General features: G+C 38.0%; 1 protein-coding gene across 6 annotated transcripts in view; it reads right to left on the bottom strand.

Annotated features, from left to right (window-relative positions):
- NCAM1 (neural cell adhesion molecule 1) overlaps positions 1 to 26,011 on the bottom strand; it is a 274,090-nt gene that overhangs the window by 30,785 nt on the left and 217,294 nt on the right. For all 6 annotated transcript variants that reach the window (XM_075839734.1, XM_075839728.1, XM_075839729.1 and 3 more), the window contains 4 exons: positions 22,730 to 22,914; positions 18,843 to 18,939; positions 17,216 to 17,386; positions 16,215 to 16,346 (listed from right to left, as the gene is read on the bottom strand). In XM_075839734.1, the coding sequence (XP_075695849.1) occupies positions 16,215 to 16,346; positions 17,216 to 17,386; positions 18,843 to 18,939; positions 22,730 to 22,914 (585 nt within the window). The remainder of the gene's footprint in view (positions 1 to 16,214; positions 16,347 to 17,215; positions 17,387 to 18,842; positions 18,940 to 22,729; positions 22,915 to 26,011) is intronic.

Raw genomic sequence — 26,011 nt, 5'->3', positions numbered from 1 at the left:
AATCTATTGCACAAATAGGGGCAAAGAATTGCTCTAAACAAGCGCCGCAGGTTTTTTCTGTCTCCCAAAGATTTCAATGAGAGGTCAGAGGCAGAAACCGCTCACAGAAAGCATATACCAGTATTTTATTCACGATGAGCCAAAAGCCACCCAGGAAAAAAAACTGCCTCTGTCTCTTATTGAAATCAATGGAAGGCGAGTTGGATCGTTGTTTGGCGCTGAATCCGACGTGGTCCCTGCATCAAAAAACTCTGTGTGAACTGACCTTAAAACATTCACACAAGGACTGCATTGGCTTTATATACAACAGTAGTTATAGTTGCGTATTTCACTTGGTATGTGACCTTTGTGATAGGTTTCTACTATACATTGTTTAACCATAGGAACCATTTTTTAAGAATACACGTCCTATTTATGTTCTATGTTATAGAAGTATTATTATATATTCAATGTTATTAAAAAAAAACTTATTTTATATAACGTCATTGGTTTATGATTGTTTTATAATTGTCATCTAATAATTATATGACCAGAGCCTTTTACACCGCCGATCATCGGCGCACATTTGCTCTTGTCAGAAAGAGTTATGGACGGGGAAGAGCGGTCGTTACTCCGATCGCTCATCCCCATACATTATTATCATGTCGGCAGCGCGTCTCTCTGTTTACACAGGGAGATGTGCTGCCGACAATGATAATATTTTACTTTTTTAAAACGATACGATCAGCAGATGATCGAGCGTTTGCTCGTTCATCTGCGGATCGCTGCCCTCTTTACACAGGACAATTATCGGCATCGAGCGTTCTATGAACGCTTCCCTACCCGATAATCATCCAGTGTAAAACCCCCTCCAGTAACTTTGCTCTAACGCATAATTCTAGTTATACATGTTGTGTATATAAGCATTAGCACCAAGGAGATCCTGCGCCTCTAAGGAGCCATTTTATTCTTCATTATTTACAATAGATTGCTAAGATTAATGGCCTACAGGAAATTCTGATCTCCTTCATGTACATAAATGTACCTTCATTGGCTGCATTTTAACACACATCACATTAAGATTTGGAGGCATCCATTTTGGGGGCTAGAGTTTTATTCATAAAAATTTAACCCATTATCGAAATAGAAGCAAGTGTGGAAATAACATTACGTTCTCAGAAGAAGAGGGTAGTTTTACAGTGATTAATGTAACAATGTCTTCTGATTTAATGCTTAGTCTCTAATCTAGTCAAAGCAAGTTTTACCAGTGAATGACAAATGGTTATCAATATTTTTATTTAATATACCAATATCAGAAAAAACTACAAACCCATAAAATATAAAATAAAGAGTAAACCCAGAGAACATTGGAATATAGACAATTAATAACATCTACTAATATCTTGTTCACAGAGTAGGAGGATTATCCCACATGACAAATCCGTGCATTATTATTATTGAACCAAATGAATTCATGTATGCATTCCTTTTGAAAGTCTTTTTCTTTTTTGGGGGATTTTGCAACATTTGTCTTTTACGCAATTAAAGGCTATCTGCGCCTTCAATGAAAATAAAAAAGGAACTTTGCAAATACTACTCAATGAAAATATCTGACTACTCTGGGTATTCAGCTCCCATGTGAAATTATGAATAACAAGTTAAGGCAGCTGCTGCTTCATGGTTATAGACTACAAGCAAACCCACTGTTTTTTGCTAACCTTTTGAGTACTGTGTAGGTGTCTATAGTGATGGCAGGTTAGTGTTATTTACACACACAGCAGGTTATATTTCCCTTAGGACAATTCTGAGAAATATTTTGTCACAAAAATCACACCCTGAAAAGCCCTGCAAGTGTGAGAGGGCAGGAGACACAGGCACACAGGCTATGACATTGAGAGAGAGAGAGAGAGAGAGAGAGAGAGAGAGAGAGAGAGAGAGAGAGAGAGAGAGAGAGAGAGAGAGAGAGAGAGAGAGAGAGAAAGGAAGAGGGAGAGACTTTATAGGGAACACCCACTAAAGTCTGAACTTGAAGCTCCACAAGCTGGAATGTCATACAAAGCAGGTCTTTAAAATAAAAGAAGCAATACAAAATCAGCCAACAATATAGTGCAAATTGAATCACTCAAGGTTGACAGATACATATATACAATTCATTTCTTTTCAAGAGAAAGGTACTCAGGTATATCTGTGATTAGTTGTCTATACCAATTGACTCTACTATATGCTATGCTCTTTCTTCTGATAATGGTATTGAATAAAAACATGTATAATCATATGTCATGCACTGGTAAAGTTATAGATCTATTAGATATAAACAGATATAGGAAGCCACACTTTACACCAAACAACTGAGAATAAATTTAGCCTATTTCCCGGTTCTTTAAATGTTATCTTATTTTGTTATTACCAATTAGATTTAGAGTAAGTAATTTTTTTGTTTGCAAATTGTACACTTATATTTATCCTAATAATAGGATATAATAATATATTTAATACCAATGCACTAAATTGCAAATATATACATATATCTGAAATAAAGTAGAAAGAGTAATTTCCAGATAACTTTTTTCCAAAATGTCCAAAAAAATTTAACTATAGCGGCCAATATTTGAGATTATCTAAAATTCTCCTTCAATTCTGTATAACTGAACACATTTCCTTAATAAATTCTTATAAATGTTACTCTTTTGAAGTGTTTACTTTGTAGAGCACAAAAGCAGCTAAATGGCGCTTAAATATTGATAAGAGCCTTAGTGGATAATCCACTGTTTCTATGCGGATTAAACTCATAATTCTTGTATACTCCAATTTCATAAGTGGTCGCATAGGCATTTTAGTGCTCCTTTCCCGGGGACTGAAGAAGAGTGGAATATTTAGTATGGAGAAAAAAATGATTTACACTGCCCTCTACATGGAGATTATTCAACGAACGGGACCTGCTAATTTTAAGAAACAAAACAATATATAAAACTAAAACAAAAGCATAAAGAAAAAAATGAATGATCTGTAAACAGGAATAGCAAACTAAAAATGCAGGGGTTAGTGATGAATGCAGCTAATAAGAAAAAGAGGATTAGTGAGGAGAGAGTGGAAGATTAGTCACTTGAAAATACATCTGGCATAGTCACTGAGGAAAAGAAAATCGTTACAGAAGACGTGGTTAAATGAAGGAGATGGATTTGACAGGCTGTTGTGAAATTCTGGTGACAATATCTTTGACTGAAAATAAATGGTGTCAAAACATGCACCCAGATTTTACAGATGAGCACGGATTAGCATTGATAGGCAGGAGACGTGCAACTTCATGCATCATGCATTAGGAATAAAGGAACAAAACAACATGGCTTTCATTATCCCAGTTCGGTGTTTCCTAGAGTCAAACAAGCTTTAATTTGCTTCTTTGTTTGCGCCTTCATGCAACTTTAATTGCACAGCTTTCCTTTATTTTTTTAAATCTATTACTGTATAAAATGTATTGAATTCAACAGGCACCCATGTTAATTTACTAGCTCTGGTATACCAACTTGTATCCAGATAATCTCTGGAAGCTAGAAACCGAAAACTACATTTTTGTACAAGTTGAATGAAGGCAAACGCATACCAAATAAGATCATCTCGAGATGAAATATCTATGAAAATTTTCTATGAAACAGAGTGAAGATGGGGTTGACTTTTTATTTAATTAACAGCCTTTTAATGTTGGCCAAACAGTAGCCTAAGTTCAAGCAGCAGGGTAATTTCTCATTTCGGAAACCTATGTTTGGTGACAGGGCTAGGTGGGATGCAGACACTCAGCTTATATGAACCAAGCTCCTAGCACCTTGGATGCTGCTGCAGGCAACACCTGTACTTACATTGTGATAGGGAAAGTCAGTGATCATCTTCCAACCCTTATCTTCCACTATGTTCACACTACTTATTTTTAGAAAATCACTATCGGAGTTGCGGTCACTTTCAGCCCATACTTGCTACAAGTGCTATTAGAAAAAGTCTAAGTACTTTGGCTGTCCTGGATATTGATATGACCGAATTTTGGATTTGCTTTTCAGAACAGATCAATGTGAGAGAATTAATAATGTTCTATCAGTAATTGCAAATATATATTGTTTTCAATAGTACCATGCTGAATACTTTTGCTGAAGGCTTATATTTCAGAATTCATCTGCATGGTCAATAGCCATGTCTTTTTATATTTCGAGCTAGAGTCTTTGGGAAGGTGATTAGTTACTGTTCTTCTGACAAGATTTCTTTTCGATCTTTTGATAATGAATTTTAGATGTAGCTCATGGAAGAAACCATAATTACTCCAGGTAACGCGGAAAGGAAGTACAGATGAAAAGTACTAGTGCAGGTTGGTGTAACATTGTATGGGCTGCAAGTCTGACATCACTGAACTAGTATAATTCAGGTAATAGCAAAGTTAAAAATAAATTAAACAGAGCAGGCGGTTTCTTTGTTCTTTGTTCTCTCAATGTCTATGCGACATGGGGAGGAACATTTTGCATGTTAGTAGTGCTGATTTAATATTAGGATTAGTAATGCAACTAGAAAAATGCCACTGTTTGTGCAATGTGCTAATTAAAATATGGGGGTCTCAACAGAATAATATTGTAAATTTCTGTAATAATAATATTTTGTCCATGAATATAAAATCATTAGATCAATAAAATGTTTGTTATCTTAGGAACTGCGATGGGGTCTGAACTGGTCCCTTGTTTTTAATGCAATGATTGGAGTAATATGTCATTCAAGAAACAAAATATTGGATTCCTTATAGCATTTGTAAGGACTTCAACATAAGAACTACATATGTTAAAATGTGATTAATGTCCCCATCTGTAACTGCTTTATACAGTATAGTCAGATGAGATGACATATTCATGAATTGTCTAGAATGTAATGTTAATTTTTGCTATATATATATATATATATATATATATATATATATATATATATATATATATATATAACTGTAATCACTTTGGTTTTTGGATTTAGCTTATACTGAATAAATATTATAAAATATGAATGCAGTGCAGTATTCAATGCAATAATACTGTATGGGGTATTTATCTGACATTAGATTACAGTGTAACAGTCCACTGTATTTGTATATCCCAGAAAAGGTGACATGAATGTTAAATATTTACACCCATTTTAGAGGAATTTTATTAATATTTCTTTTAAATTACTTAAATTTTTCTGCACAATATTTTACTATGATCTGAATGATTTTCCCATTGGACATTCAACTGACTATAGCAAACACCAGTGCAATGATTATTTGCATTGGTTCACATGGGACTTTCTCAGCTAGTTGTCATTGAATGATAGTTGCAGTAACAGCAAGTAATAAAGAAAAAAATGTCCAATAAATTCTCAAACTGGTGTAAGCGAGAATTTATTGTTTTGTTACCATAGCCACTTCTATGGCCAGCCTTAAGGCTATATGTTTTTCTGCCTATTATACGCGGTCTATACATTAGCATCTCACCCTTCTGGGTAATTTATTCAGTGGAGGTTACCTCTATGCAAAGCAGTAAGTTTACACCAGAGCTAAAATGTCTTCGTTCTATCTTTGTTAAATGTGGGAAGGAACCTAAAAACAACTAATCTTTGTCCTAGAAAAAAAAGTGCTCCCGACTATGCCGCAAAACCAACCAGAACAAAGAATTTTACCTTCTGTTCACCAGCGAGGAGGACATCAGCAGCACCATGCAAGTCACATGACAATTCACATGATAGCACGCACATGATTGGTTGAAAGGAAAGTGGAGGGAGGTCACATGAAAAATATAAAAAGAACGTAAACGATGAGAGAAGGGAAGAAACATTTAAGGGCTAAATAAAGGGAAGGTAACATAAAACATTAGGTGACAAAAAGCTGGGAACATATAAAATAAAATTACAGCTGGAAATGGTAAGCGGTTCATTTTTGGAATATTTGGCAAGGAAAAAGTGCATCATAATGTTAATTACAATCACGGTAGGACAAGATTATTTCTGCTGACGGAGTTAAGGGACCCAACTTGTTGAAAGAGCTGAAAGATAAAAACATGTTAGCAGTTGCTAAGAGAAGAGGGGGAGATTTGTTCCCGCTATAGTTGTTAGTCCTTGCAGAAGAAGATTACACCTGTAGAAGAAAAGGCGGCTTTAATTGTAAAATTTTTGGACTAGTTATGGTTGCAAAATTTGTTGCCCCCCTTTTTCATCAAATGTCTTGCTTGCAAACCTAAATCACAGACATTGTAAAAGGACAAGCATAACACAGTGTTTTGTAGGCACTGGGGGTAAAAATTTAGTTTTTCGTTGACCTTGATTTATTTGGCTATGATTGAATTCCGCTGTAATAAAGTCACAGAAAAATGTAAAATGTCGCAGAGAAATCTAAAAGATAAAAAAAAGTTGAGATTTATTCACACCAGCACAGGATGGCGAAGGGAGTGAAAATTGTTAATGCAAAATAAGTTAATCGGGCCCAAAACAATGTAAAATCCAATGTCAATTGTGTGATAAAATGAGGTGATGTTTGAAGATGCCAGGACAGAGAAGATGTGATGTAGAAATAAAAGAAAAGAATCCATGCCAAGATCTCTGTGAATACAGCCCATGTGAACTACCCATGACTACCAAATTCTTATCAGTTCCTCCTACATTTAGCAAACATGTCTTTTTACATCTTGACTTGAAATCTATATTAATCCATAAAATCAAACTGCTTGGACTAAAGGTGATTTAACGAAAGATATGGTTAATTTGTTTGAGATTTCAAGGCTAAATATCACAAACAAACACCAATAATAATCTTTTATGGTTAGCATTTGCACATGTAGGTGCTCCAGGTAACATCCTCAGTGGTCCTTTAAACACTGAACTAACCTATGCTGTCTACTAGGCACCGCAACATCTGTAAACCGTTCCATCAGCTGTAATCTGATCAATCTATCAGTAAGTGCTTCATTTTTCAACAGCGCCACCATAGGTGAGATTATTGAATTATTCAATTCCAATTGAAATCAATGGGTTTTACATGTAATACATGGACATGCCAGGTCCTCCAATATAATATCCACAAAGTTGAATGCTAATTTTAAATTTTTATTGTAAATCATTATATTATTTTTAAGGAATTTCCATCCTATGCTTTAGATATATTGAACACAGTATGTGGGTTCTGTTCAGATAGAAGTTCAACTTCAGATTCACTCTGTCCTTATCATACATTCTGCATTAATATTTAATCACCTCTGTAAAACTGGACTTGTTTTTCCAAATTGCAGCACTTTTGCTTTGTCCTTTGACTACTGGGAAGAGACTTGAGAGCATATATTTATGGGTTTTGATATGTCGTGTGCCTCCTGCTTTAAGAGGCAGTAAATGATGTGATTTGATTTGCAGTTATGAGGAACCAACTTTTCACCCTCATGCAGCTAAGTTCAATCATAATAAACTGCAGTTGTCCGCTCAACATCTTCACACCGAGGCGGCGGCGGCACACAACACCCCGTGCGTAACACACACTACACATGGTGCAATGGGCTCATTACGGAGCCAACAAATCATCAAGTCCTAATAACCCATCAAATAGTAGAGAATAACAAACCCCGGCAACAAACATGACTACGATATCAGAAACTTATTAATGGACAGGTCATGCTAAGGGGACATTTTGCATTTCTACACTGCTATCATTTTACCAGGCAAAGCCTTGACAGTTAGTTAATATAAATAGACATGCACCACAGCACCCAAAATCACCTGCGTTCACCATTCTGGATCTTGCAGTTTACAGTCAATCTGTATAAAGTTACAATGTACTGGTATTACCATGTGCTGATACTCTAAATAGTGTCAGGTTACTATGCAAGTGAAAGTCATCTCTGGTTTACCTGAGAATCTGTGCACCTGAAGAAAGTTCATCAACCTTAAACAATGTTAGAGGAGCCACGTTTTTGCAATGTCTCACTCCCTCCAACACGTTTGCCCATGTATCATGGGTATAACTAGGGCTAGGCAGTTAATCGAACAATAACCGTAATCAAAATTCAGCGCAATTAACCGACGTCATCCTGTGCTTTTCGTTTTTTTTCAATGTATTTATTTTTTAGCATTTTCAACTATATCTGATACATTTGAATCCAATGGTAGAGCAGGGAGCCATAAGGTCCCTGCTCTACCATTCACTATATATCGCTGGACGCTCACAGGCATTATACTGTGTGAAGGGCAGTTATAGGGGCATTATACTGTGCGGAAGGCAGCTATGGGGCATTATATTATGTGGAGAGCATTTATGGGGGGCATTGTACATTGTGGAGAGAAGTTATGGGGACAATACACTGTGTGGAGGGCAGCTATAGGGGCATTATACTGTGTAGAGGAAGCTATGGGGGCATTATACTGTGTGGGGGGCATTATACTATGTGGAGGGCATTTATAGGGAGTATTATACTGTGTGGAGAGCAGCTATAGGGGCATTATACTGTGAAGAGGAAGCTATGGGGGCATTATACTGTGTGGGGGGCATTATACTATGGAGGGCATTTATAGGAACATTATACTGTGTAGAGGGCAGCTATAGGGGCATTATACTGTGCAGGGGAAGCTATGGGGGCATTATACTGTGTGGGGGGCATTATACTATGTGGAGCTCATTTATAGGGAGCATTATACTGTGTGGAGAGCAGTTATGGGGAGCAATATACTGTGTCGAGGGCAGCTATAGGGGCATTATACTGTGTGGGGGCAGCTATGGGGCATTATACAGTGTGGGTGCAGTTATGGGGCATTATACTGTGTGGGGGCAGCTATAGGGCATTATACTGTGGGTGGGCAGTTATGGGGGCAATATACTGTGTGGGGAGCACTATGGGGCAATATACTGTGTGGGGCAGTTTCAGGGGATATGTTATATACAGTAGTATACAGCAGGCTCGGGATAAACATTAATTCAATGGCGTAGCATGCAAAAAGGGGCTTGGCATTCAAAAAGGGGTGTGGCCTAAATAAACGTTTATTAATCGTAATCGAGGTTACATGTTGAATTAATCATGATTTTTATTTCGGTCATAATTGTCCAGTCCTAGGCATAACTATATCAAGTGCTGAGGTTGCAGTTGCACCTGGTGGCTGAGGCGGCCAAACAGCCACCCTGTCATCCAAGGGGTCACTCGTATTATATATATGTTAAGGGTTTTTACAAACGTTGCATGATAGCCCAAGCTGCACTTCTGTGTCTGTGATAAAGCACCCGCATTCTCCGCCATAGGGGGCAAATTCTCGGTAATGGTCGGCTTTAGTGCAAAATCATGGAAAACTGTTAATATTGTGACATGCACACAGCAAACAGTCCACCCTGGTGACGCTCTACTCACTAGGATCTTCAGTGGTACTGGCAGGTGGCACTGTTCCTAGAGGAATGCAAAAATATTCAAACTTGCATGAAGCAGTGTTTGTTCTGCTATATGAACATTCATGTTGTATTACATTATATACTTTTCTTAGAAAAAAAAGCACTGATAAAGCACAGCCTGTTCTGTCTATAATAGTGAGACCTTTACATTTGAGTCCAGTGTGGATATTGCATAGCATTACAATACAGGTGTAGCCATGTTTATCTTGACTCCGATAACTTGCTGCAACGAGATATCACAGAACAAAAGCGATTGAAAAGTCATTAAAAAAGTTGAGTTAAAATTTCTTGCCGATGTGTATTTAATGCGTTAAGAGTCAAGATAAAGATGGCTACCTCTGTATTTATGACTATGCTTGATATTTACTGTACATAAATCATGTTTTATACATTGTGTTGTTTTTATGCTCCAGGTCTATGCATTTTATAATTTGCACAAAATCTAAAGTGATTCCCTGGGATTTTATCGTTCGGATCTAGGCCACTGCTGTTGACAGGGGAAAGCTAATTACTTAAAGAGGCTCTGTCACCACATTATAAGTGCCCTATCTCCTACATAAGGAGATCGGCGCTATAATGTAGGTGACAGCAGTGCTTTTTATTTAAAAAAAAGATCTGTTTTCACCACTTTATTAGCGATTTTAGATTTATGCTAATGAGTTGCTTAATGCCCAAGTGGGCGTGTTTTACTTTAGACCAAGTGGGCGTTGTACAGAGGAGTGTATGACGCTGACCAATCAGCATCGTGCACTCCTCTCCATTCATTTAGTCAGCACATAGGGATCCTTTTAGATCGCTATGTGCTGTCTTATACTAACACATTATCAATACTGAAGTGTTTAGACAATGAATAGACATTGAACGGGAGGTCTATTCACAGTCTCTGCACTTCATTACTCTGTCTGTGGTAGTTACAGCAGAGGAAGCGTAATCTCGCGAGACTAAGCTGTAGATGGCAGGTTACAACGAGATTACGCGTCCTCTGCTGTAACTACCACAGAAATAGTAACGAAGTGCAAAGATTGTGAATAGACATCCCGTGGAATGTCTATTCACTGTCTAAACACTTCAGTATTGTAAATGTGTAGGTATAAGACAGCACATAAGGATCTAACAGGATCCCTATGCGCTGTGTAAATGAATGGAGAGGAGTGCATGACGCTGATTGGTCACTGATTGGTCAGCGTCACACACTCCTCTGTACAACGCCCACTTGGTCTAAAGTAAAAACACGCCCACTTGGGCATTAAGCAACTCATTAGCATAAATCTAAAATCGCTAATAAAGTGGTGAAAACAGATCGTTTTTTTTTAAATAAAAAGCACTGCTGTCACCTACATTATACTGTCACCTCCTTATGTAGGAGATAGGGCACTTATAATATGGTGACAGAGTCTCTTTAAATGGTTTCTTCTCGGTTGGTTCTGTCAACTGCATGTCTGGAATAAGACACTGGCTATTCCTATATGGACCTGCATAAGAAAATAAAGCAGGGTTACACAAGTGCTGCTCTATTCTCTATGCAGATAGTAATGTACAGTGCCTGCCCAGGATGTATCCTGAAGCACTAGTAATGAAGAATTGAGATTTTGATTAAAATACTTTAAAAAAAAAATAATAATAATAATTACCCCCACTGATGCAGGCGTTCCCTTTTCCTGCCAGAAGTTTAAAGGGATTGAGCACGATTAGAAAAAAAGGGTCTGATTCTTTTACAGAAACAACGCCACTCTTATCCATGGGTTGTGTCTGGTATTGCAGCTCAACCCCATTGACGTTAAAGGAGCCGAGCTGTAATTCCAGACACACCCCTTGGACAAGAGTGGCGCTGTTATCGAAATAAAATCAGACCCTTTTTTTCTTATGCTTTACAACCCCTTTAAATCTGATGGCAGGAGAAGAAGGCAGCTGATTGGGTGGTACTGCGCAATGTCAGATTTATACTACTGGCAGGAGAAGAGAATACCAGTAATATTCAAGGTACCCTTTAAGGGAAATATTAATATGATTATGTCATGATTAATGGTGAATCTATCAATGCTGCAGAGCTGAGTGTGTCATGAAGCACTCAATGTATTATTATTATATGTTCGGCAGGTAAACCTACTAATTTATCCAAATCAGTGAGCTATTACATTGCAATAAAGAAACAGGTAAACATAAATTCAGCTCTGTCACAACTACAAATAAGGGACGGCATTGATAGTGTTAACCTATATAAAAAAAAGTCAATATATATGAGCAGACAAGTCTCACTTATTCACCCAATAAAAAAAAAAAGTCATAAACACTAATCTGGAGAAAACAGAAACATAAAGGAAAAAAATGGTTTTCTTTTGGTACTGTATTATTGTGTCTGCAGGTGGTGTAGCTAGAGCCACAGGGGCATTTTCTTGTGGCAGGAACGCTCTCAGTTTGCCAGGTTGCATGGAGACATTGTAGTGATTGCATGGTGTCCAGTAGGCACCCATTAATGACCCCCCACCGCAATGTTACCGTGAGCGGGCAAGTGGGTTTATAGAGTTCAATCAAAATCTGTAGTTAGAACCTCCTGTCCATGCTTAAAATGATACTTAGCAGTATCAGTAATAAACTTTTCAACAATAAGTACCTGAAATAAACTTTGTCTTTGAAGTGTAGAAAATAAAAGTGCCAGGTTATCATATATATCTAGAGGTAACCTATGACTTCTTGGTGATTATCTATAAATCAGACTTCTATTCTCCTCTTTAAAGCTGACAAAGTCATACAACGTGAGGGAATATAGCACAGTTTATGTGTGCCGTGATCTGGAGAAAGAAAAAAAGCCTTTGACTCAAACCCAGACTGACTCAAGTCATCTTAACTTGTTTACCGGAGTAAGACATCATAAATCCCGGTTCTCTGTAGGAGGCTTTTTATATTTTTTGTGGAGCTTGGATCCAGTCATATTGTTCACAGATCAGAACTTACAAAAGCCCTGGAAGGATATTCGTCTACACCTTTCTTGTTTGTAATCAATGGCTTTTCTGCTTTGGAGATGGCAAAGAGAACCTTCAGCCAGAACCCTCCTGTAGTGACTACCCCTATGCCAGGAGAAGACTGTTCTTTTCTAACAGATGAAAAGGAAAACTTCAAAGACTGAACACACACCAGCCATTTCTATAGCAAATGCTACCCTTGCAAGGCCCTGTAGAACTGCCGTTTTCCTAGGCCATTAGTTTGCTATTGGCTTCTGCCTTTTTATTTTCATGCTCACTTTATAAAAATTGTACTATTATAAGTTATAGATTTACAGTCTTGAGTAGATATACAGATGCGTCCACCCTTACTTAAATTTAGTTAAGGATTTTAATTTCTCATGAAACCAGTTCAATACAATATCGTGACATGCTAAAAAAAAAAAACACTTGACAGGCTGTAATTCCCATTACAACCACTGGTTTGCCACACATTGACACACAGCATAGGTATCTCGTGACAGAGTATCACAAAATCATATTTATTTCAAAGCTGGTCATCTCATACCACACATCTCAGGATTTGTTGGAATATGAGGATTGGTAAGGAAGGACAAATCTGTAGGTTGAATACTACACTGCAAATTCAGCCGCACAAGGATTCTCAGTGGTCACTTTGAAGTCATAAATCATTCACCCCACGAATATTTAAATCAAGAATATGGCCTGGCCCACTACAAGTTTGAATTACAGTCCTATAGTGACTCTCATAGAAGTCTCTAACTTCTGCTTGGGTCTCATCTTGGTCCCAGGGGTTATAAAAAATTTCCAGAATATGTGGGCAGCAATAGGGGTTATTTTACTTCCTTCAACTTTACATGTAGCAGAACCTTAGCAGGGTGAAAGTCGTATCCACTTAGAATATGCTTTTATTTAATGTTACGCCATGATGATCTGTTTTTTTGCATCTATTTCTAAACACTTCTTGGGTAGAAATGCTCTTTTTACCTCTGACTAGATCCTATGAAAGGTTATATGTTTACAAATTATAATATCACCCCATAACATAGTCCAATAGTACATATCAATTATATGTATATCACCTGTCTGTACATAATATCACTCAATTTCATGAGTCCTTCAAAACATTGCAGGCCCATCCTAACGCATTTCATGTCCTCTTAAACCCTGGCAACATGTGTGCAGCGGGAAGAGCCAGATTTAGGGATGCAATGGATGTCATGGAAAGAGAGAGATTGCAAAGAGGCACTTACGTGGATGTGAAAAATCTGTGGTATTCCAAAGGGTGGCAGACAGATGGAAAGGAGAGAGATGGTTCGAAATAAAAGAGAATGCAAGTGAGATGGAGCCAAAGAGACAACAAAAGAAAGGATGAACTTAAAGCAAATATGTGAACACACAAAGTAATGAAATCCAATGAAAATGAAATCAATAGAACGTCAACGTTATGAGATAACCTCTAGTTGTGCTTAGGCCGAAAACATTTAATACCCCCAATGGCACAAGAAGGTATTCATAGGAAAAGACTGAACTTAAAAAGGTGTCAATTCAAAAATTTGTGTTTAAATCAAAAAACAACAAATTACGCAAAATGATTATATGGTTATGTGTTCATTCCCCCTCCCCAGATAACTCATCTGAAAAGTAAGCGGTTTTCTTTGTAAGGCAAATGTTGAATAAAGATTTGCAGGTTAAAACCCATAAAGTTCTTATCAGCCTTAGTAATACGAGTGGAAAACAGGTACAGAGGTGTAGCAGTGCTGGGTTTCTTAATGCAGCAGAGCTAGGGTATGTTCACACGCTTAACAAAAAACGTCTGAAAATACAGAGCTGTTTTCAAGGGAAAACAGCTCCTGATTTTCAGCCATTTAAGCAACTTGCATTTTTCGCGGCGTTTTTTACAGCCGTTTTTGGAGCTATTTGTCTATTGAGTCAATGAAAAACGGCTCAAAAAATGAAATGAAAATGAGGCGTAGAAAAACGTCCCGTCGGAACAGAACACCGTATTTCCCATTGAAATCAATGGGCAGATGTTTGTAGGCGTTCTGCTTCCGATTTTTCAGCCATTTTTCGGGGCGTTTACGGCCCGAAAAACGGCTTAAAATGGCCCGTGTGAACATACCCTAAACTTTGTCATTTGGCACAGCTCATCACTGTATCAGAGTTATCAGTGTTTTTCAATAAGACTTTAGGTAAACCTATTGCATTTGTGCAGAAAAGTAAGGCTGAGTTCACACGTCGCAGATTTGTCACAGATTTTCATTGTGGATTTTACCTTCGGAATGCAAAAGGGTCAAATCTGCATCAAATCTGCGACAAAAGCGCAATGTGTGAACTCAGCCTAAGGGTATGTTCACACGACCTATTTTCAGACGTAATTCAGGCGTTTTATGCCTCAAATTACGCCTGAAAATACAGCTCCATTACGCCTGCAAACATCTGGCCATTGCCTGCAATGGGTTTTACGATGTTCTGTTCAGACGAGGTGTAATTTTACGCGTCGCAGTCAAAAGACGGCGTGTAAAATGACGGCTCGTCAAAAGAAGTGCAGGACACTTCTTGGGACGTTTTTGGAGCCATTTTTCCATAGACTCTATTGAAAACAGCTCCAAAAACGGCCGTAAAAAACGCAGCGAAAACGCCGCGAAAAACGCGAGTTGCTCAAAAAACGTCTGAAAATCAGGAGCTGTTTTCCCTTTCAGTCATTTTTCGTTAAGTGTGTGAACATACCCTAACAGGGTGGATTCACACATGGCAGGTTTTGTTGCAGAAATTTCTGCAACTGAAAATAAATTCCGTTTGTTTGAATGAATGGTACTGCTTTTCAGTTGCAGAGATTTCTGCAACAAAATCTGTCTTGTCCACCCTTAAATGACTAGGGCTACAGGACAACTTTAGCTGTGACACAAATAGAACGTCCAAAGAACGCTGAGTCTCACTGCCTATGTCGCAGTAATGTAAATGAATGGAAGTGCATTTCTTGCAATGGTCGCAACAACTTGCGGTTCGCTACTTGGCTCTATCTACTTAAAATGACTGCAAAGCAGTAGTGGCCGTGTAGCTCTAGCCTAATTCAGCTCTGCTACATCTGGATGCATTCTACATTCCACTCATATGCCACAATATAAAGAGGTCTATAACAAATCCAATCCATATGTGAAAATACAAATTTGATCATATTTTTAAATGGCTGTACTAATTATATACATTGTAGGAATTTACATGCAACCAAACCACCTTATTATATATAAAATGCATACATGATATTCATATTACTTATGTTAGAAATTATTTTGATTCTTGCCATTTGTATCCAATAGAAATGGCCCAAGAAGATAGTTTTTAAGAGGCTTAAACGATAAAGATAAATCCTTATTTAGTCTTAGGCTTGATTCACACTTGCCGTTTTAATGCAGTTTTTGGTGCAGTATTTTAGAGCAAAGTCAGGAGAGGTGTCAGTCTTTTCTCTATATGTTTGCTTTTTTTCATATCCACTTCAATGAGCTTTAGTTTAAACAACTGCATCAAAAATTGCATGAATGAATCCAGCTATAAATATCCACGTTTTATATGGGAAAATTTCCAAATTAAGGAATCCCAATAACTTATAGTAAGTACATAAATCTTTACCCTTATCTCAGGCTTTTTTGATCATAAATTAAATTAGCTTTGCATCTTTTGTATAGTCCATGGTATCAACATCATAGTATTCTGCATCTATACATTTAGCGTGTACTTTTTCTACTATATGTCTTGAAATATAGTCTACTGTTTGTATAGCTAAAGGATCGGCTGTGTGGGTACCTGATACATGATATAGATATATATATAACACATTACTATGAAGATCTAAATTTACTTACGGACAGGCTGAGTCACAAACTCATAAGGTGGAGATGATTCCCCAATCCCTTTGCCATTGATAGCAGACAGTTTCACAGCATATGATGTTTCAGGCCTAAGACCTCCGATTGTGATAGCGCTCTCTGAACTCTCTGCAAACACCGAACATTGATAGAGTTAAATAATAATAAGAAAGAACCACGCTTGTTGTTTGTAGAATACATGAACTTCATTATAACACATATGGGACATAAAGGGGTTGATTCAGGTTTCCTATTGTGTAAATAGGAAAACCGACGATGGTGGTCTTCCTGCTAATCTGCTATTTGTAGGTTGTTCCTAGTGGCAATTGGTCCCAAAAGTGGAAGACTACATTCCAATAGCAGAGTACAGATTTGTCCGCCGTTACCTTTTTTTCTTCAATTTGGTTAAGGACTCCAAATTCTCATGAAACCATTTCAATACAATCTCACGATATGCTAGCAAAACACTTGACTGGATGTAATTCACATCACAACCACTGGGTGACCATGCATAGACGCAAAGCATAGACATCTCGTGACAGAGTATCGCAAAATCATAAAGCTGTTCATCCTACGCCACACATCTCAGAATATGTTAAGGTAAGACAAAAGGTAAGGAAGGACACATCTGTATAAGCAAAAGGTTTTTAGAAATCTCAGAGCGCTCAAGACCTGGAGGACGGAGAAGATTGTATTGAGAGTTCCATAATATTTTGATTACACTACACTGAGTGCTAACTGTACAAATCAGTGCTACATGCTTATAATCTGTACAGTGGGTTGTATACCACGTACTAGATGTATACTGTATAAACCACATGGCACACTTCATAGATCGTTAGGTAGAAGGCCAAGGTAATGCAGTTAGGCACGGGAGCCCCGGAGAATCAAGGTAAAGGTCACCACCAACCTGAACTTTATACTATATCAGAATATTTCTCATGAAACATACAACAATCATGTCGGAAAAAGGAAATTAAAATGGTCTTTTCAATTACCATCCCGGGCACTGAAGTTAGAGGTTTGCCATGTCTCTGCTCCTGCAGTTCTCCATTCTGCCTTGTATTTGAGGATGGGTACTCCACCAGTAGAGTCTGGTTCTTCAAATTCAACCATAGCAGTGCTTGAGTAAGACTCCACCCTGAGGATGTTTGGCGAGGAGGGGGTTTCTACCAAAACATGATAATATACAGTAGTTAACAAGAAGCAAAGTGTGAAATGGAGAATACCATGCAGTGCTAATGGACATCATTGTCCTCAAACTAACCTTCTGTTATCGGACAACAAATATTAAATATGATACGAGACAGATGTTTGTCCTCAGACAAAGGTTCACCCAAGGACATACACATTGTCTAATAATCTCCGCTATAGAGATGTAGCAAAGCTGTGTATTATTTACCATTTTGTGGCTGCGTTGTTTTGGCATATTGGGAATTATATAGTAGGTTTACATGCAGTCCTATGCAAAACCAGATCAACAATTTAATATTATGATGAATTGTGTCATGACAAATTAAAGGCAACCTGTCACATCGAACATGCTGTCCAGTCTGCAGGCAGTATGTTATAGAGCAGGAGAAGCTGAGCAGATTGATATATAGTTTTGTGGGGAAAGATTCAGGATAACCTGTAATTTATTGATTAGAATCCCTAAATACTGAGGGTCTAGTGGGCGGTCTCAACCATTGATTGACAGTGATTGGCAGTTATTTCTGTATCCACACAAATGCATTACAGGCTGAGTGAGACCGCCCATTGGACTCCTTAGCCCACAGTCAATCAATAAATGACATATTATCCTCTTAAATCTTTTGCATTAAAACTATATATCAATCTGCTCAGCTCCCCCTGCTCTATAACATGCTGGTCATAGATCGGTCAGCATGTTTGATGCAACGTGTTCCCTTTAAGCTCTGCTTAATCTGAGAGATTCAGCTCTGCCACATCATCAAATGTATATTCCTGTACATGTAAGGCTTTGTTCACACTAATGTCTGTTCTTAATGGAGCCATGACAGATCTGTTTTCAAACAGATCCCATTGACTTAAAAAGGGGTCCGCCAGGTTTCAGTGGGAGTTTTGTTATTTTGAGTGAGAACAGTACTGCAGACTATGCTATTCTTTCTGTCAAAAAGCAGCGGAACCCCAACAATAATGGAAAATGCTGCTGTGGTATATCTTCTAACATATTTTATTGAATTGAAGCTCCTACTTGAAACATTTATTTTTTTTTTTAGACACAGAAGTATTGTAATAATAACCTGCAGGACTATGGGCTACTTGCAAATTTGCGCAATTTGCCTTGCCGACTTGTCAATACAATTTCTGGGCTGCAGATACAGTCTGTCATAAAACAGCCATTATTTACTAAATAAATCTCCGTCTGGAGGTCAGATGATTTCAGTTTTTCGATAACCCCCTGGTTGTAATGGGAGTGGTCCAGCGGCTAAATAAAGATTCCACTAATAGCATTATTAAAAGTATGGTCAAAAAATATGTCCATAAGCTCTCAGAATGACTTTATCTTCTCTATCTTCTCAGTGGGACCATCATTTTAGGGATTCTGCCAGTGCTGTTTTCCAGTCTACTTGGACCCAGACTATTCCTCGGATGGTTACTCACCTGCTTGTACAAGAATGAACTCAGAAGACTCCTGTCCAACACTGTTGACTGCAGTGCAATTGTAGTTTCCAAAATCACTTTCAGAGTCAGGGTTTATCTGTTGATGAAGGACATTTGTAAAAATGTATTTACCACCCAATACTACAGCTCACTAGAACATATGTTTTTCAGTTGTCCTTTCCTGTCAAATGATTAAAAGTCTTCAGACAATTTTTTTCTTTTTTAATCTGATTAATATGGCAGTAAGAGGTAGAAAAAAAGGCATGTTTTAATTTCTGTCACACCTGTGCCCCTTCTCTCCAATCAAATCAGTGCTATTTTACCCTTGAACTGAAGATCAAAATAATTTAAGACAGACCAGTTGCTATGGACATGCTGCCTGACAACCTCATGTAAAAGCGGGGCTGGGCAATTAATCGGAACTGACCTACGTAACCTACGTAATCTTGCGCATTTTGGTTTCTTCAATTTTTGTTCCAAAATTTCAACTGTGTCTGCATCTTCAGGACGCAGATACAGTTGAATCCAATAGTAGAGAAGGGTGCTGTAAGGTCCCTGCTCTACCATTCACTATGTATGCTCACGGCTCGGCGCAGATAGATACGAGGCAGTGATATCATCGCGCCTGTGAGTCACACAGACCAGAGGGATTTCCTCCACTCATAGTTGGAAAGGGTTTAGGTGAGTATGTATTTTATTAGGCACTAGTGGGGCTGTGTGGGGGCAGCCATGGGGGCAGCCATGGGGGCATTATACTGTGTGGGGGCAGCTGTGGGGGCAGCCATGGGGGCATTATACTGTGTGGGGGCAGCTGTGGGGCATTATACAGTGTGGGGGCAGCTATGGGGGACTTTATACTGTGTGGAGGGCAGCTATGGGGGCATTATACTGTGTGTAGGGCAGTTATGGGGGTATTCTACCGTGTGGTGGCAGCTATGGGAGGCATTATGCTGAGTGGGGGCAGCTATGAGGGCATTATAAAGTGTGGAAGGCAATTAGATGGGAAAAATACTGTGTGTAGGCCAGATATAGGGGCTGTATACTGTGTATAGGCAGCTATGGGGGCATCATACTGAGTGGGGAAGCTATGAGGGGCATTATACTGTGTTGAAGGCAGTTAAAGGGCCATTATACTGTGTATAGGCAGCTGTGGGGGTATTATACTGTGTGAAGGCCATAAATGGGGGGCAATATACTGTGTGGAGGGCAGTTATAGGTGCATTATACTGTGTGGGTCAGATATGGGCACATTATAATGTGTGGGGGCAGCTATGGGGCATTATACTGTGTAGGGTCAGCTATGGGGCATTATACGGTGTGGGGAGTACTGTGGGGCAATATACTGCGTGGGGTAGTGTCAGGGGGTATATTATATACAGTAGCTTACAGCAGTGCTCAGGGGATAAACATAAATTTAATGGAGTTGTATGCTAATAGGGGGCGTGGTATGCAAAAAGAGTGTGGCCTAAATAATTGTACATTAATCGTAATCGTGGTTACATGGTCAATTAATCGTGATTTTGATTTAGGACATAATCGCCAAGCCCTATCTAATAGGCAGTCGTTTTTAGGCAGTGAAGGCTTATCAACCAATCAGTATATCTCAAATTAATCAGTCACTCTGCTTAAACCCTTCAGGACTGAGACTAATTTGGCCTTGAGGACGAAGCCGATTTTTTCAAATCTGACATATGTCAATTTATGTGGTAATAACTTTGGAATGCTTTTACCTATTCAAGAGATTCTGAGAAAGTTTTCTCGTGACATATTGTACTTTATGTTAGTGAAAAAATGTTGTCTATAAATTCAATATTTATTTGTGAAAAACACCAGAATTTAGAGAAAATGTGAAAAAATTTGCATTTCTCTCAATTTAAATGTATCTGTTATAAAACAGATAGTAATACCACACAAAATAGTTACTATTTCACATTTCCCATATGTCTACTTTATGTTTGCATCGTTTTTTGAACGTCCTTTTATTTTTCTACGACGTTACAAGGCTTAGAACTTTCGCAGCAATTTCTCACATTTTCAAGGAAATTTAAAAAAGGCTATTTTTTCAGGGACCAGTTCAGTTCTGAAGCGGCTTTGAGGGCCTTATATATTAGAAAGTCCCCATAAATCACCTCATTTTGAAAACTGCACCTCTCAAAGTATTCAAAACAGCATTCAGAAGGTGTTTTAACCCTTTAGGCGTTTCACAGGAATTAAAGCAAAGTAGAGGTGAAATGTACAAATTTAATTTTTTTGGGCAAAATTTGTTTGCAATAAAAAAAAAATCTGTAACACAGAAGGTGCCCAGACTCTAATATTGCCCAGACTCTGCAGTTTTTAGAAATACCCCACATGTGGCCCTAGAGTGGTAATGGACTGAAACACAGGACTCAGAAGCAAAGGAGCACCTGGAGGATTTCTGGGCCTCCTTTTTTTTTTTATATATATATTTAGGCACCATGTTAGGTTTGAAGAGGTTTTGTGGTGCCAAAACAGTGGAAACCCCCAAAAGTGATCACATTTTGAAAACTACACCCCTCAAGGAATTTTTCTAGGGGTATAGTTAGCATTTTGACCCCACAGTTTTTTTTCTGAAATTGATTGGAATTATTTTGTGAAGATGAAAATCTACTTTCTTTTCTCAAAAACTTTTACATTTTTACGAGGAATAAAGGAGAAGAAGCACCCCAACATTTGGAAAGTAATCTCTCCCGATTAAGGCATTACCCCATATGTGGTAATAAACAGGTGTTTGAATCCACAGCGGGGCTTCAAAGGGAAGGACCGCTATTTTTTTTTTGAAGCTCAAATTTAGCTGGAATAGTTTTTGGGTGTCATGTCGCATTTGCAAAGCCCCTGAGGCACCAAAACAGTGGAAACACCCCAAAAGTAACCCCATTTAATAAACTACACCACTTAAGAAATCTATGTAGGGGTATAGTGAGCATTTAGACCCATGTCTTTTGCAGAATTTATTAGAATTAGGCCGCGAAAATGAATAAAGTATAAAGGAGGAAAAAGAACCCCAACATTTGTAAAGCAATTTCTCATAAATTTGGTCATAAATTTGTTTTAGTAGAAATTAACCCTTTCCGGACTGATCTATTTTTTGCTTTTTCTTTCTTTGTTTTTCCCTCCCCGCTTTCCAAGAGCCATAACGTTCTTTATTTTTCTGTCAGTAGAGTGGTGTGAGGGCTTATTTATTGCGGGAAGAGTTGTAGTTTCTATTGACACCATTTAAAGTACCATTTAATATACTGGGAAACTGAGAATAAAATTCTTTGCAGGCTGAAATTGGAAAAAACTGCAATTCCTCCATTGGTTTTTGGGTTTCATTTTTACGGCTTTCACCATGCAGTAAAAACGGCAACTTACATTTTTTCTGCGACTCAATACGATTGCGGTGAAAACAAAGTTATATTGTTTTTTTTATATTTTACTACTTTTACAAAGTAAATACTATTAGTTAAAAAAAATTGTTTTGTTTCACCACATTCTGAGGCATATCTTTTTTTTTTTTGGTCGATTGAGGGGTGTGAGGTCTTATTGTTTTGCAGGATGAGCTGTCGTTTTTATTGGTACCATTGTTTGGTACACACAACTTTTTGAGCACTTTTTATTAAAAATTTTTCGAGAGCTAAGGTGACCAAAAACAGCAATTTTGGCGTTTTAAATTCTTTGTTTTTTTTACGGCGTTCACTGTGCGAGTTAATAATGGTATATTGTTATGGTTCGGACTTTTACGGACGCAGCAATATATTTTTTACATTACTTTAGTGAAAAAATGGAAAAAGGTGTTTTTCTTAACTATAAATATTTAATACATTTTTTTCACTAATAATAACTATTTACTATAACTGAACATACATTATTTAATAGGATATTTGTACCTCAAGGCTGCTGGCAAATGGAGTACTGTGGATCTTGATGTTGGAGGAGTTCAAACTCGGCAGAAGTTGTCCGTCCCTCAGCCAGGACACTCTTGCAGTAGGATAGGCGAGGACTTCACAGGTAATGTTAACTGGATTTCCCTCCCAGGTATAAATAACAACTGGGCCTTTTATCTTGGGAGCATCTAAAAAAGGCAGGTAAAATATTGAAATTAAGGCTAAATTCACACTTGTGTTGTATAATCCGTTACTCTGACCCGTTTTTAGATTCCTTGAAAATCTCACTGAAATCAATGGTATTTGTAAGTGCATCCGTTAACGTTCGAGTCAATTATGTTAGTCATCCTTTTTTTTGATTGAGTGCAGAGTACAGGACTTTTTCTCCGTTAAAAAAAACAGATGTCTAATGGATACGTTATTTTTGTCATTGGTGTCAATGTAAGGCTTCGTTCCATTCTGGGTTGGGGTCCTGTTCATGGGTTCCGTTAGACCTTTCTGTCAGGGAAACCCATGAACGGAAACCATAGTATTTAGACCTTTTATTTACCCTTAAATAACGGAGACAAACGGAAACCATTCGCAACGGAAGCATTACCCTTGAAATCAATGGTAATGTAAACTTAAAGCTATGGTTTCCAGTTTGGTTTCCGTTCATGAATTCCACTGACGGAAAGGTCTGATGGAACCCATGAACGGAACCCCGACGCAGATGTGAACAAAGTCTAAAACGGATACAAACGGATCACAGTAATGGATTATACAACACAAGTGTGAACTTAGTCTAACATTGATAAATAAAATAAATCCAGACAGGAATAGTGCGCAGTATTATTATTATTATTATATCAAAACTGATACAAAGGAGGAGTTGTCTAAAGCAAAGAATCGGGTCCTGCCAATTTGGAGCAGGAGTCAAAATTGTTCTTATGGGCAACTCCACTCCCTATCCTTGCAATAATTTTGTATACTTTTTTGAAGTTGGGTAATGGGTGACCAGAAATCAAAGTTCGATTAAAGTTGATCACTTTCTGATGTGTCTGTCTTAGTAAATACTTGTATAAGATAACAATTCTAAAGCATTTTTATTAAGGGCTCTGCACTGTGCCATTCCTCTCTTATTCCTCCTGAAATTTTATAAATTGACAATTGGGTGTTATCATACCCCTTGTCTGACACTGTCCAATCTGTACTGGCAATGTCAGACTGTGTAGGGACACACGCTATTGACAAGGAGAATGGTAAAGCCCAGTTGTCAATTTATTCATACATTTCCAGGAGGAATAACAGAGGAATGACACAATGCAGAGTTGTAAGAATAGATTCTTTAGAATTGTTATTTTATGGGGAATACAAATATTTACTAAAACAGACATGTCATGAGAGCTGTCAGATCCTCTTTGACTACAAAATGGGTGACTGCAACAGCAACTTTCTGTCCCCGGTAACTGAAGATAAGCTCTGAAGCACAAACTGCTGCTCCATTAAGTAATATAGTAAACAGGATATACAAAATAAAATGCTTAGCAGAAAATATACGGGCACGTGTTAGGTTTTATGAGTTGGGTGAACGGGCAATAAAAATGGATTGCGTGCTCCAAAACATGACCGGAGGACAGCAGTAAAAGCATGCGCTGCTCTCTTTGGCTTTTGTCATTAGAAGCTGTAATATAAAAACACATAAAACACTTTTATACTTTAAACTTTCTTACTCTTCCCATATTTTATTTAACCACAAACTTCTTCTGAGCATCAGCATGAAACAAAATCAAAGTTCAGCAGTGCAGAAAGTACAGAGTGCTCCCACAGCATGAATGTACATTAAAATTAGACCTATTGTTTACAATACATATTAGTCCTGAATGAAAGCTCCCTCCTCCTCCTACTTTATACAATTTATTCTGAATCTACTGCTTCTTCTTACTCCCCATACACCCAGTAAGTTCTGATATAGTATATATCAGAAGTCTCTTAAAGGGGTTGTTGAGGATTACAATAAACAGTGTCTTTTTTCCCCGTAAACAGCGCCACCCTTATCCACAGGTAGTGTCTGGTATTGCAGCTCTTCTCCATTTAAGTGAATCAGGCTAAATTGCAATACCAAGCACATTCCATGGACAAAGTGGTACTGTTACTGGAAAAAAACCAGACACTTTTATATTATCTGTTTTTTTAATCCTAGACAATCCCATTAATGGAGAAAAAAACAACTACCTATTAACTGTAGACTATTTTAAAACGTTATTCAAAGGAGATTTCCTTTAAAGGGGCAGACTCATTCAAACAACTTCTTTCTAGATTATACAGGGTGGGCCATTTATATGGATACACCTAAATAAAATGGGAATGGTTGGTGATATTAACTTCCTGTTTGTGGCACATTAGTATATGGGAGGGGGGAAACTTTTCAAGCTGGGTGTTGACCATGGTGGCCATTTTGAAGTCGGACATTTTGTATCCAACTTTAGTTTTTTCAATGGGACGAGGGTCATGTGACACATCAAACTTATTGAGAATTTCACAAGAAAAACAATGGTGTGCTTGGTTTTAACGTTACTTTATTCTTTCATGAGTTATTTACAAGTTTCTGACCACTTATAAAATGTGTTCAAAGTGCTGCCCATTGTGTTGGATTGTCAATGCAACCCTCTTCTCCCACTCTTCACACACTGATAGCAATACCGCAGAAGAAATGCTAGCACAGGCTTCCAGTATCCGTAGTTTTAGTTGCTGCACATCTCGTATCTTCACAGCATAGACAATTGCCTTCAGATGACCCCAAAGATAAAAGTCTAAGGGGGTCAGATCGGGAGGCATTTCTTCTGCTGTGTTGCTATCAGTGTGTGAAGAGTGGGAGAAGAGGGTTGCATTGACAATCCAACACAATGGGCAGCACTTTGAACACATTTTATAAGTGGTCAGAAACTTGTAAATAACTAATGAAAAAATAAAGTAACGTTAAAACCAAGCACACCATTGTTTTTCTTGTGAAATTCTCGATAAGTTTGATGTGTCACATGACTTTCTTCCCATTGAAAAAACTAAAGTTGGATACAAAATGGCCCACTTCAAAATGGCCGCCATGGTCAACACCCAGCTTGAAAAGTTTCCCCCCTCCCATATACTAATGTGCCACAAACAGGAAGTTAATATCACCAACCATTCCCATTTTATTTAGGTGTATCCATATAAATGGCCCACCCTGTAGATCGCCACAGCACTGACATCGGAAACCCCCAGCGAACAGCTGTTATCGCTGGGGAAATAAGTTCCTGGCTGTCCGAT

The sequence above is a fragment of the Rhinoderma darwinii genome, chromosome 10 (genome assembly GCF_050947455.1).
Source record: "Rhinoderma darwinii isolate aRhiDar2 chromosome 10, aRhiDar2.hap1, whole genome shotgun sequence".
NCBI lineage: Eukaryota > Metazoa > Chordata > Amphibia > Anura > Rhinodermatidae > Rhinoderma > Rhinoderma darwinii.
This window is presented reverse-complemented; position numbering and strand designations above follow the sequence as displayed.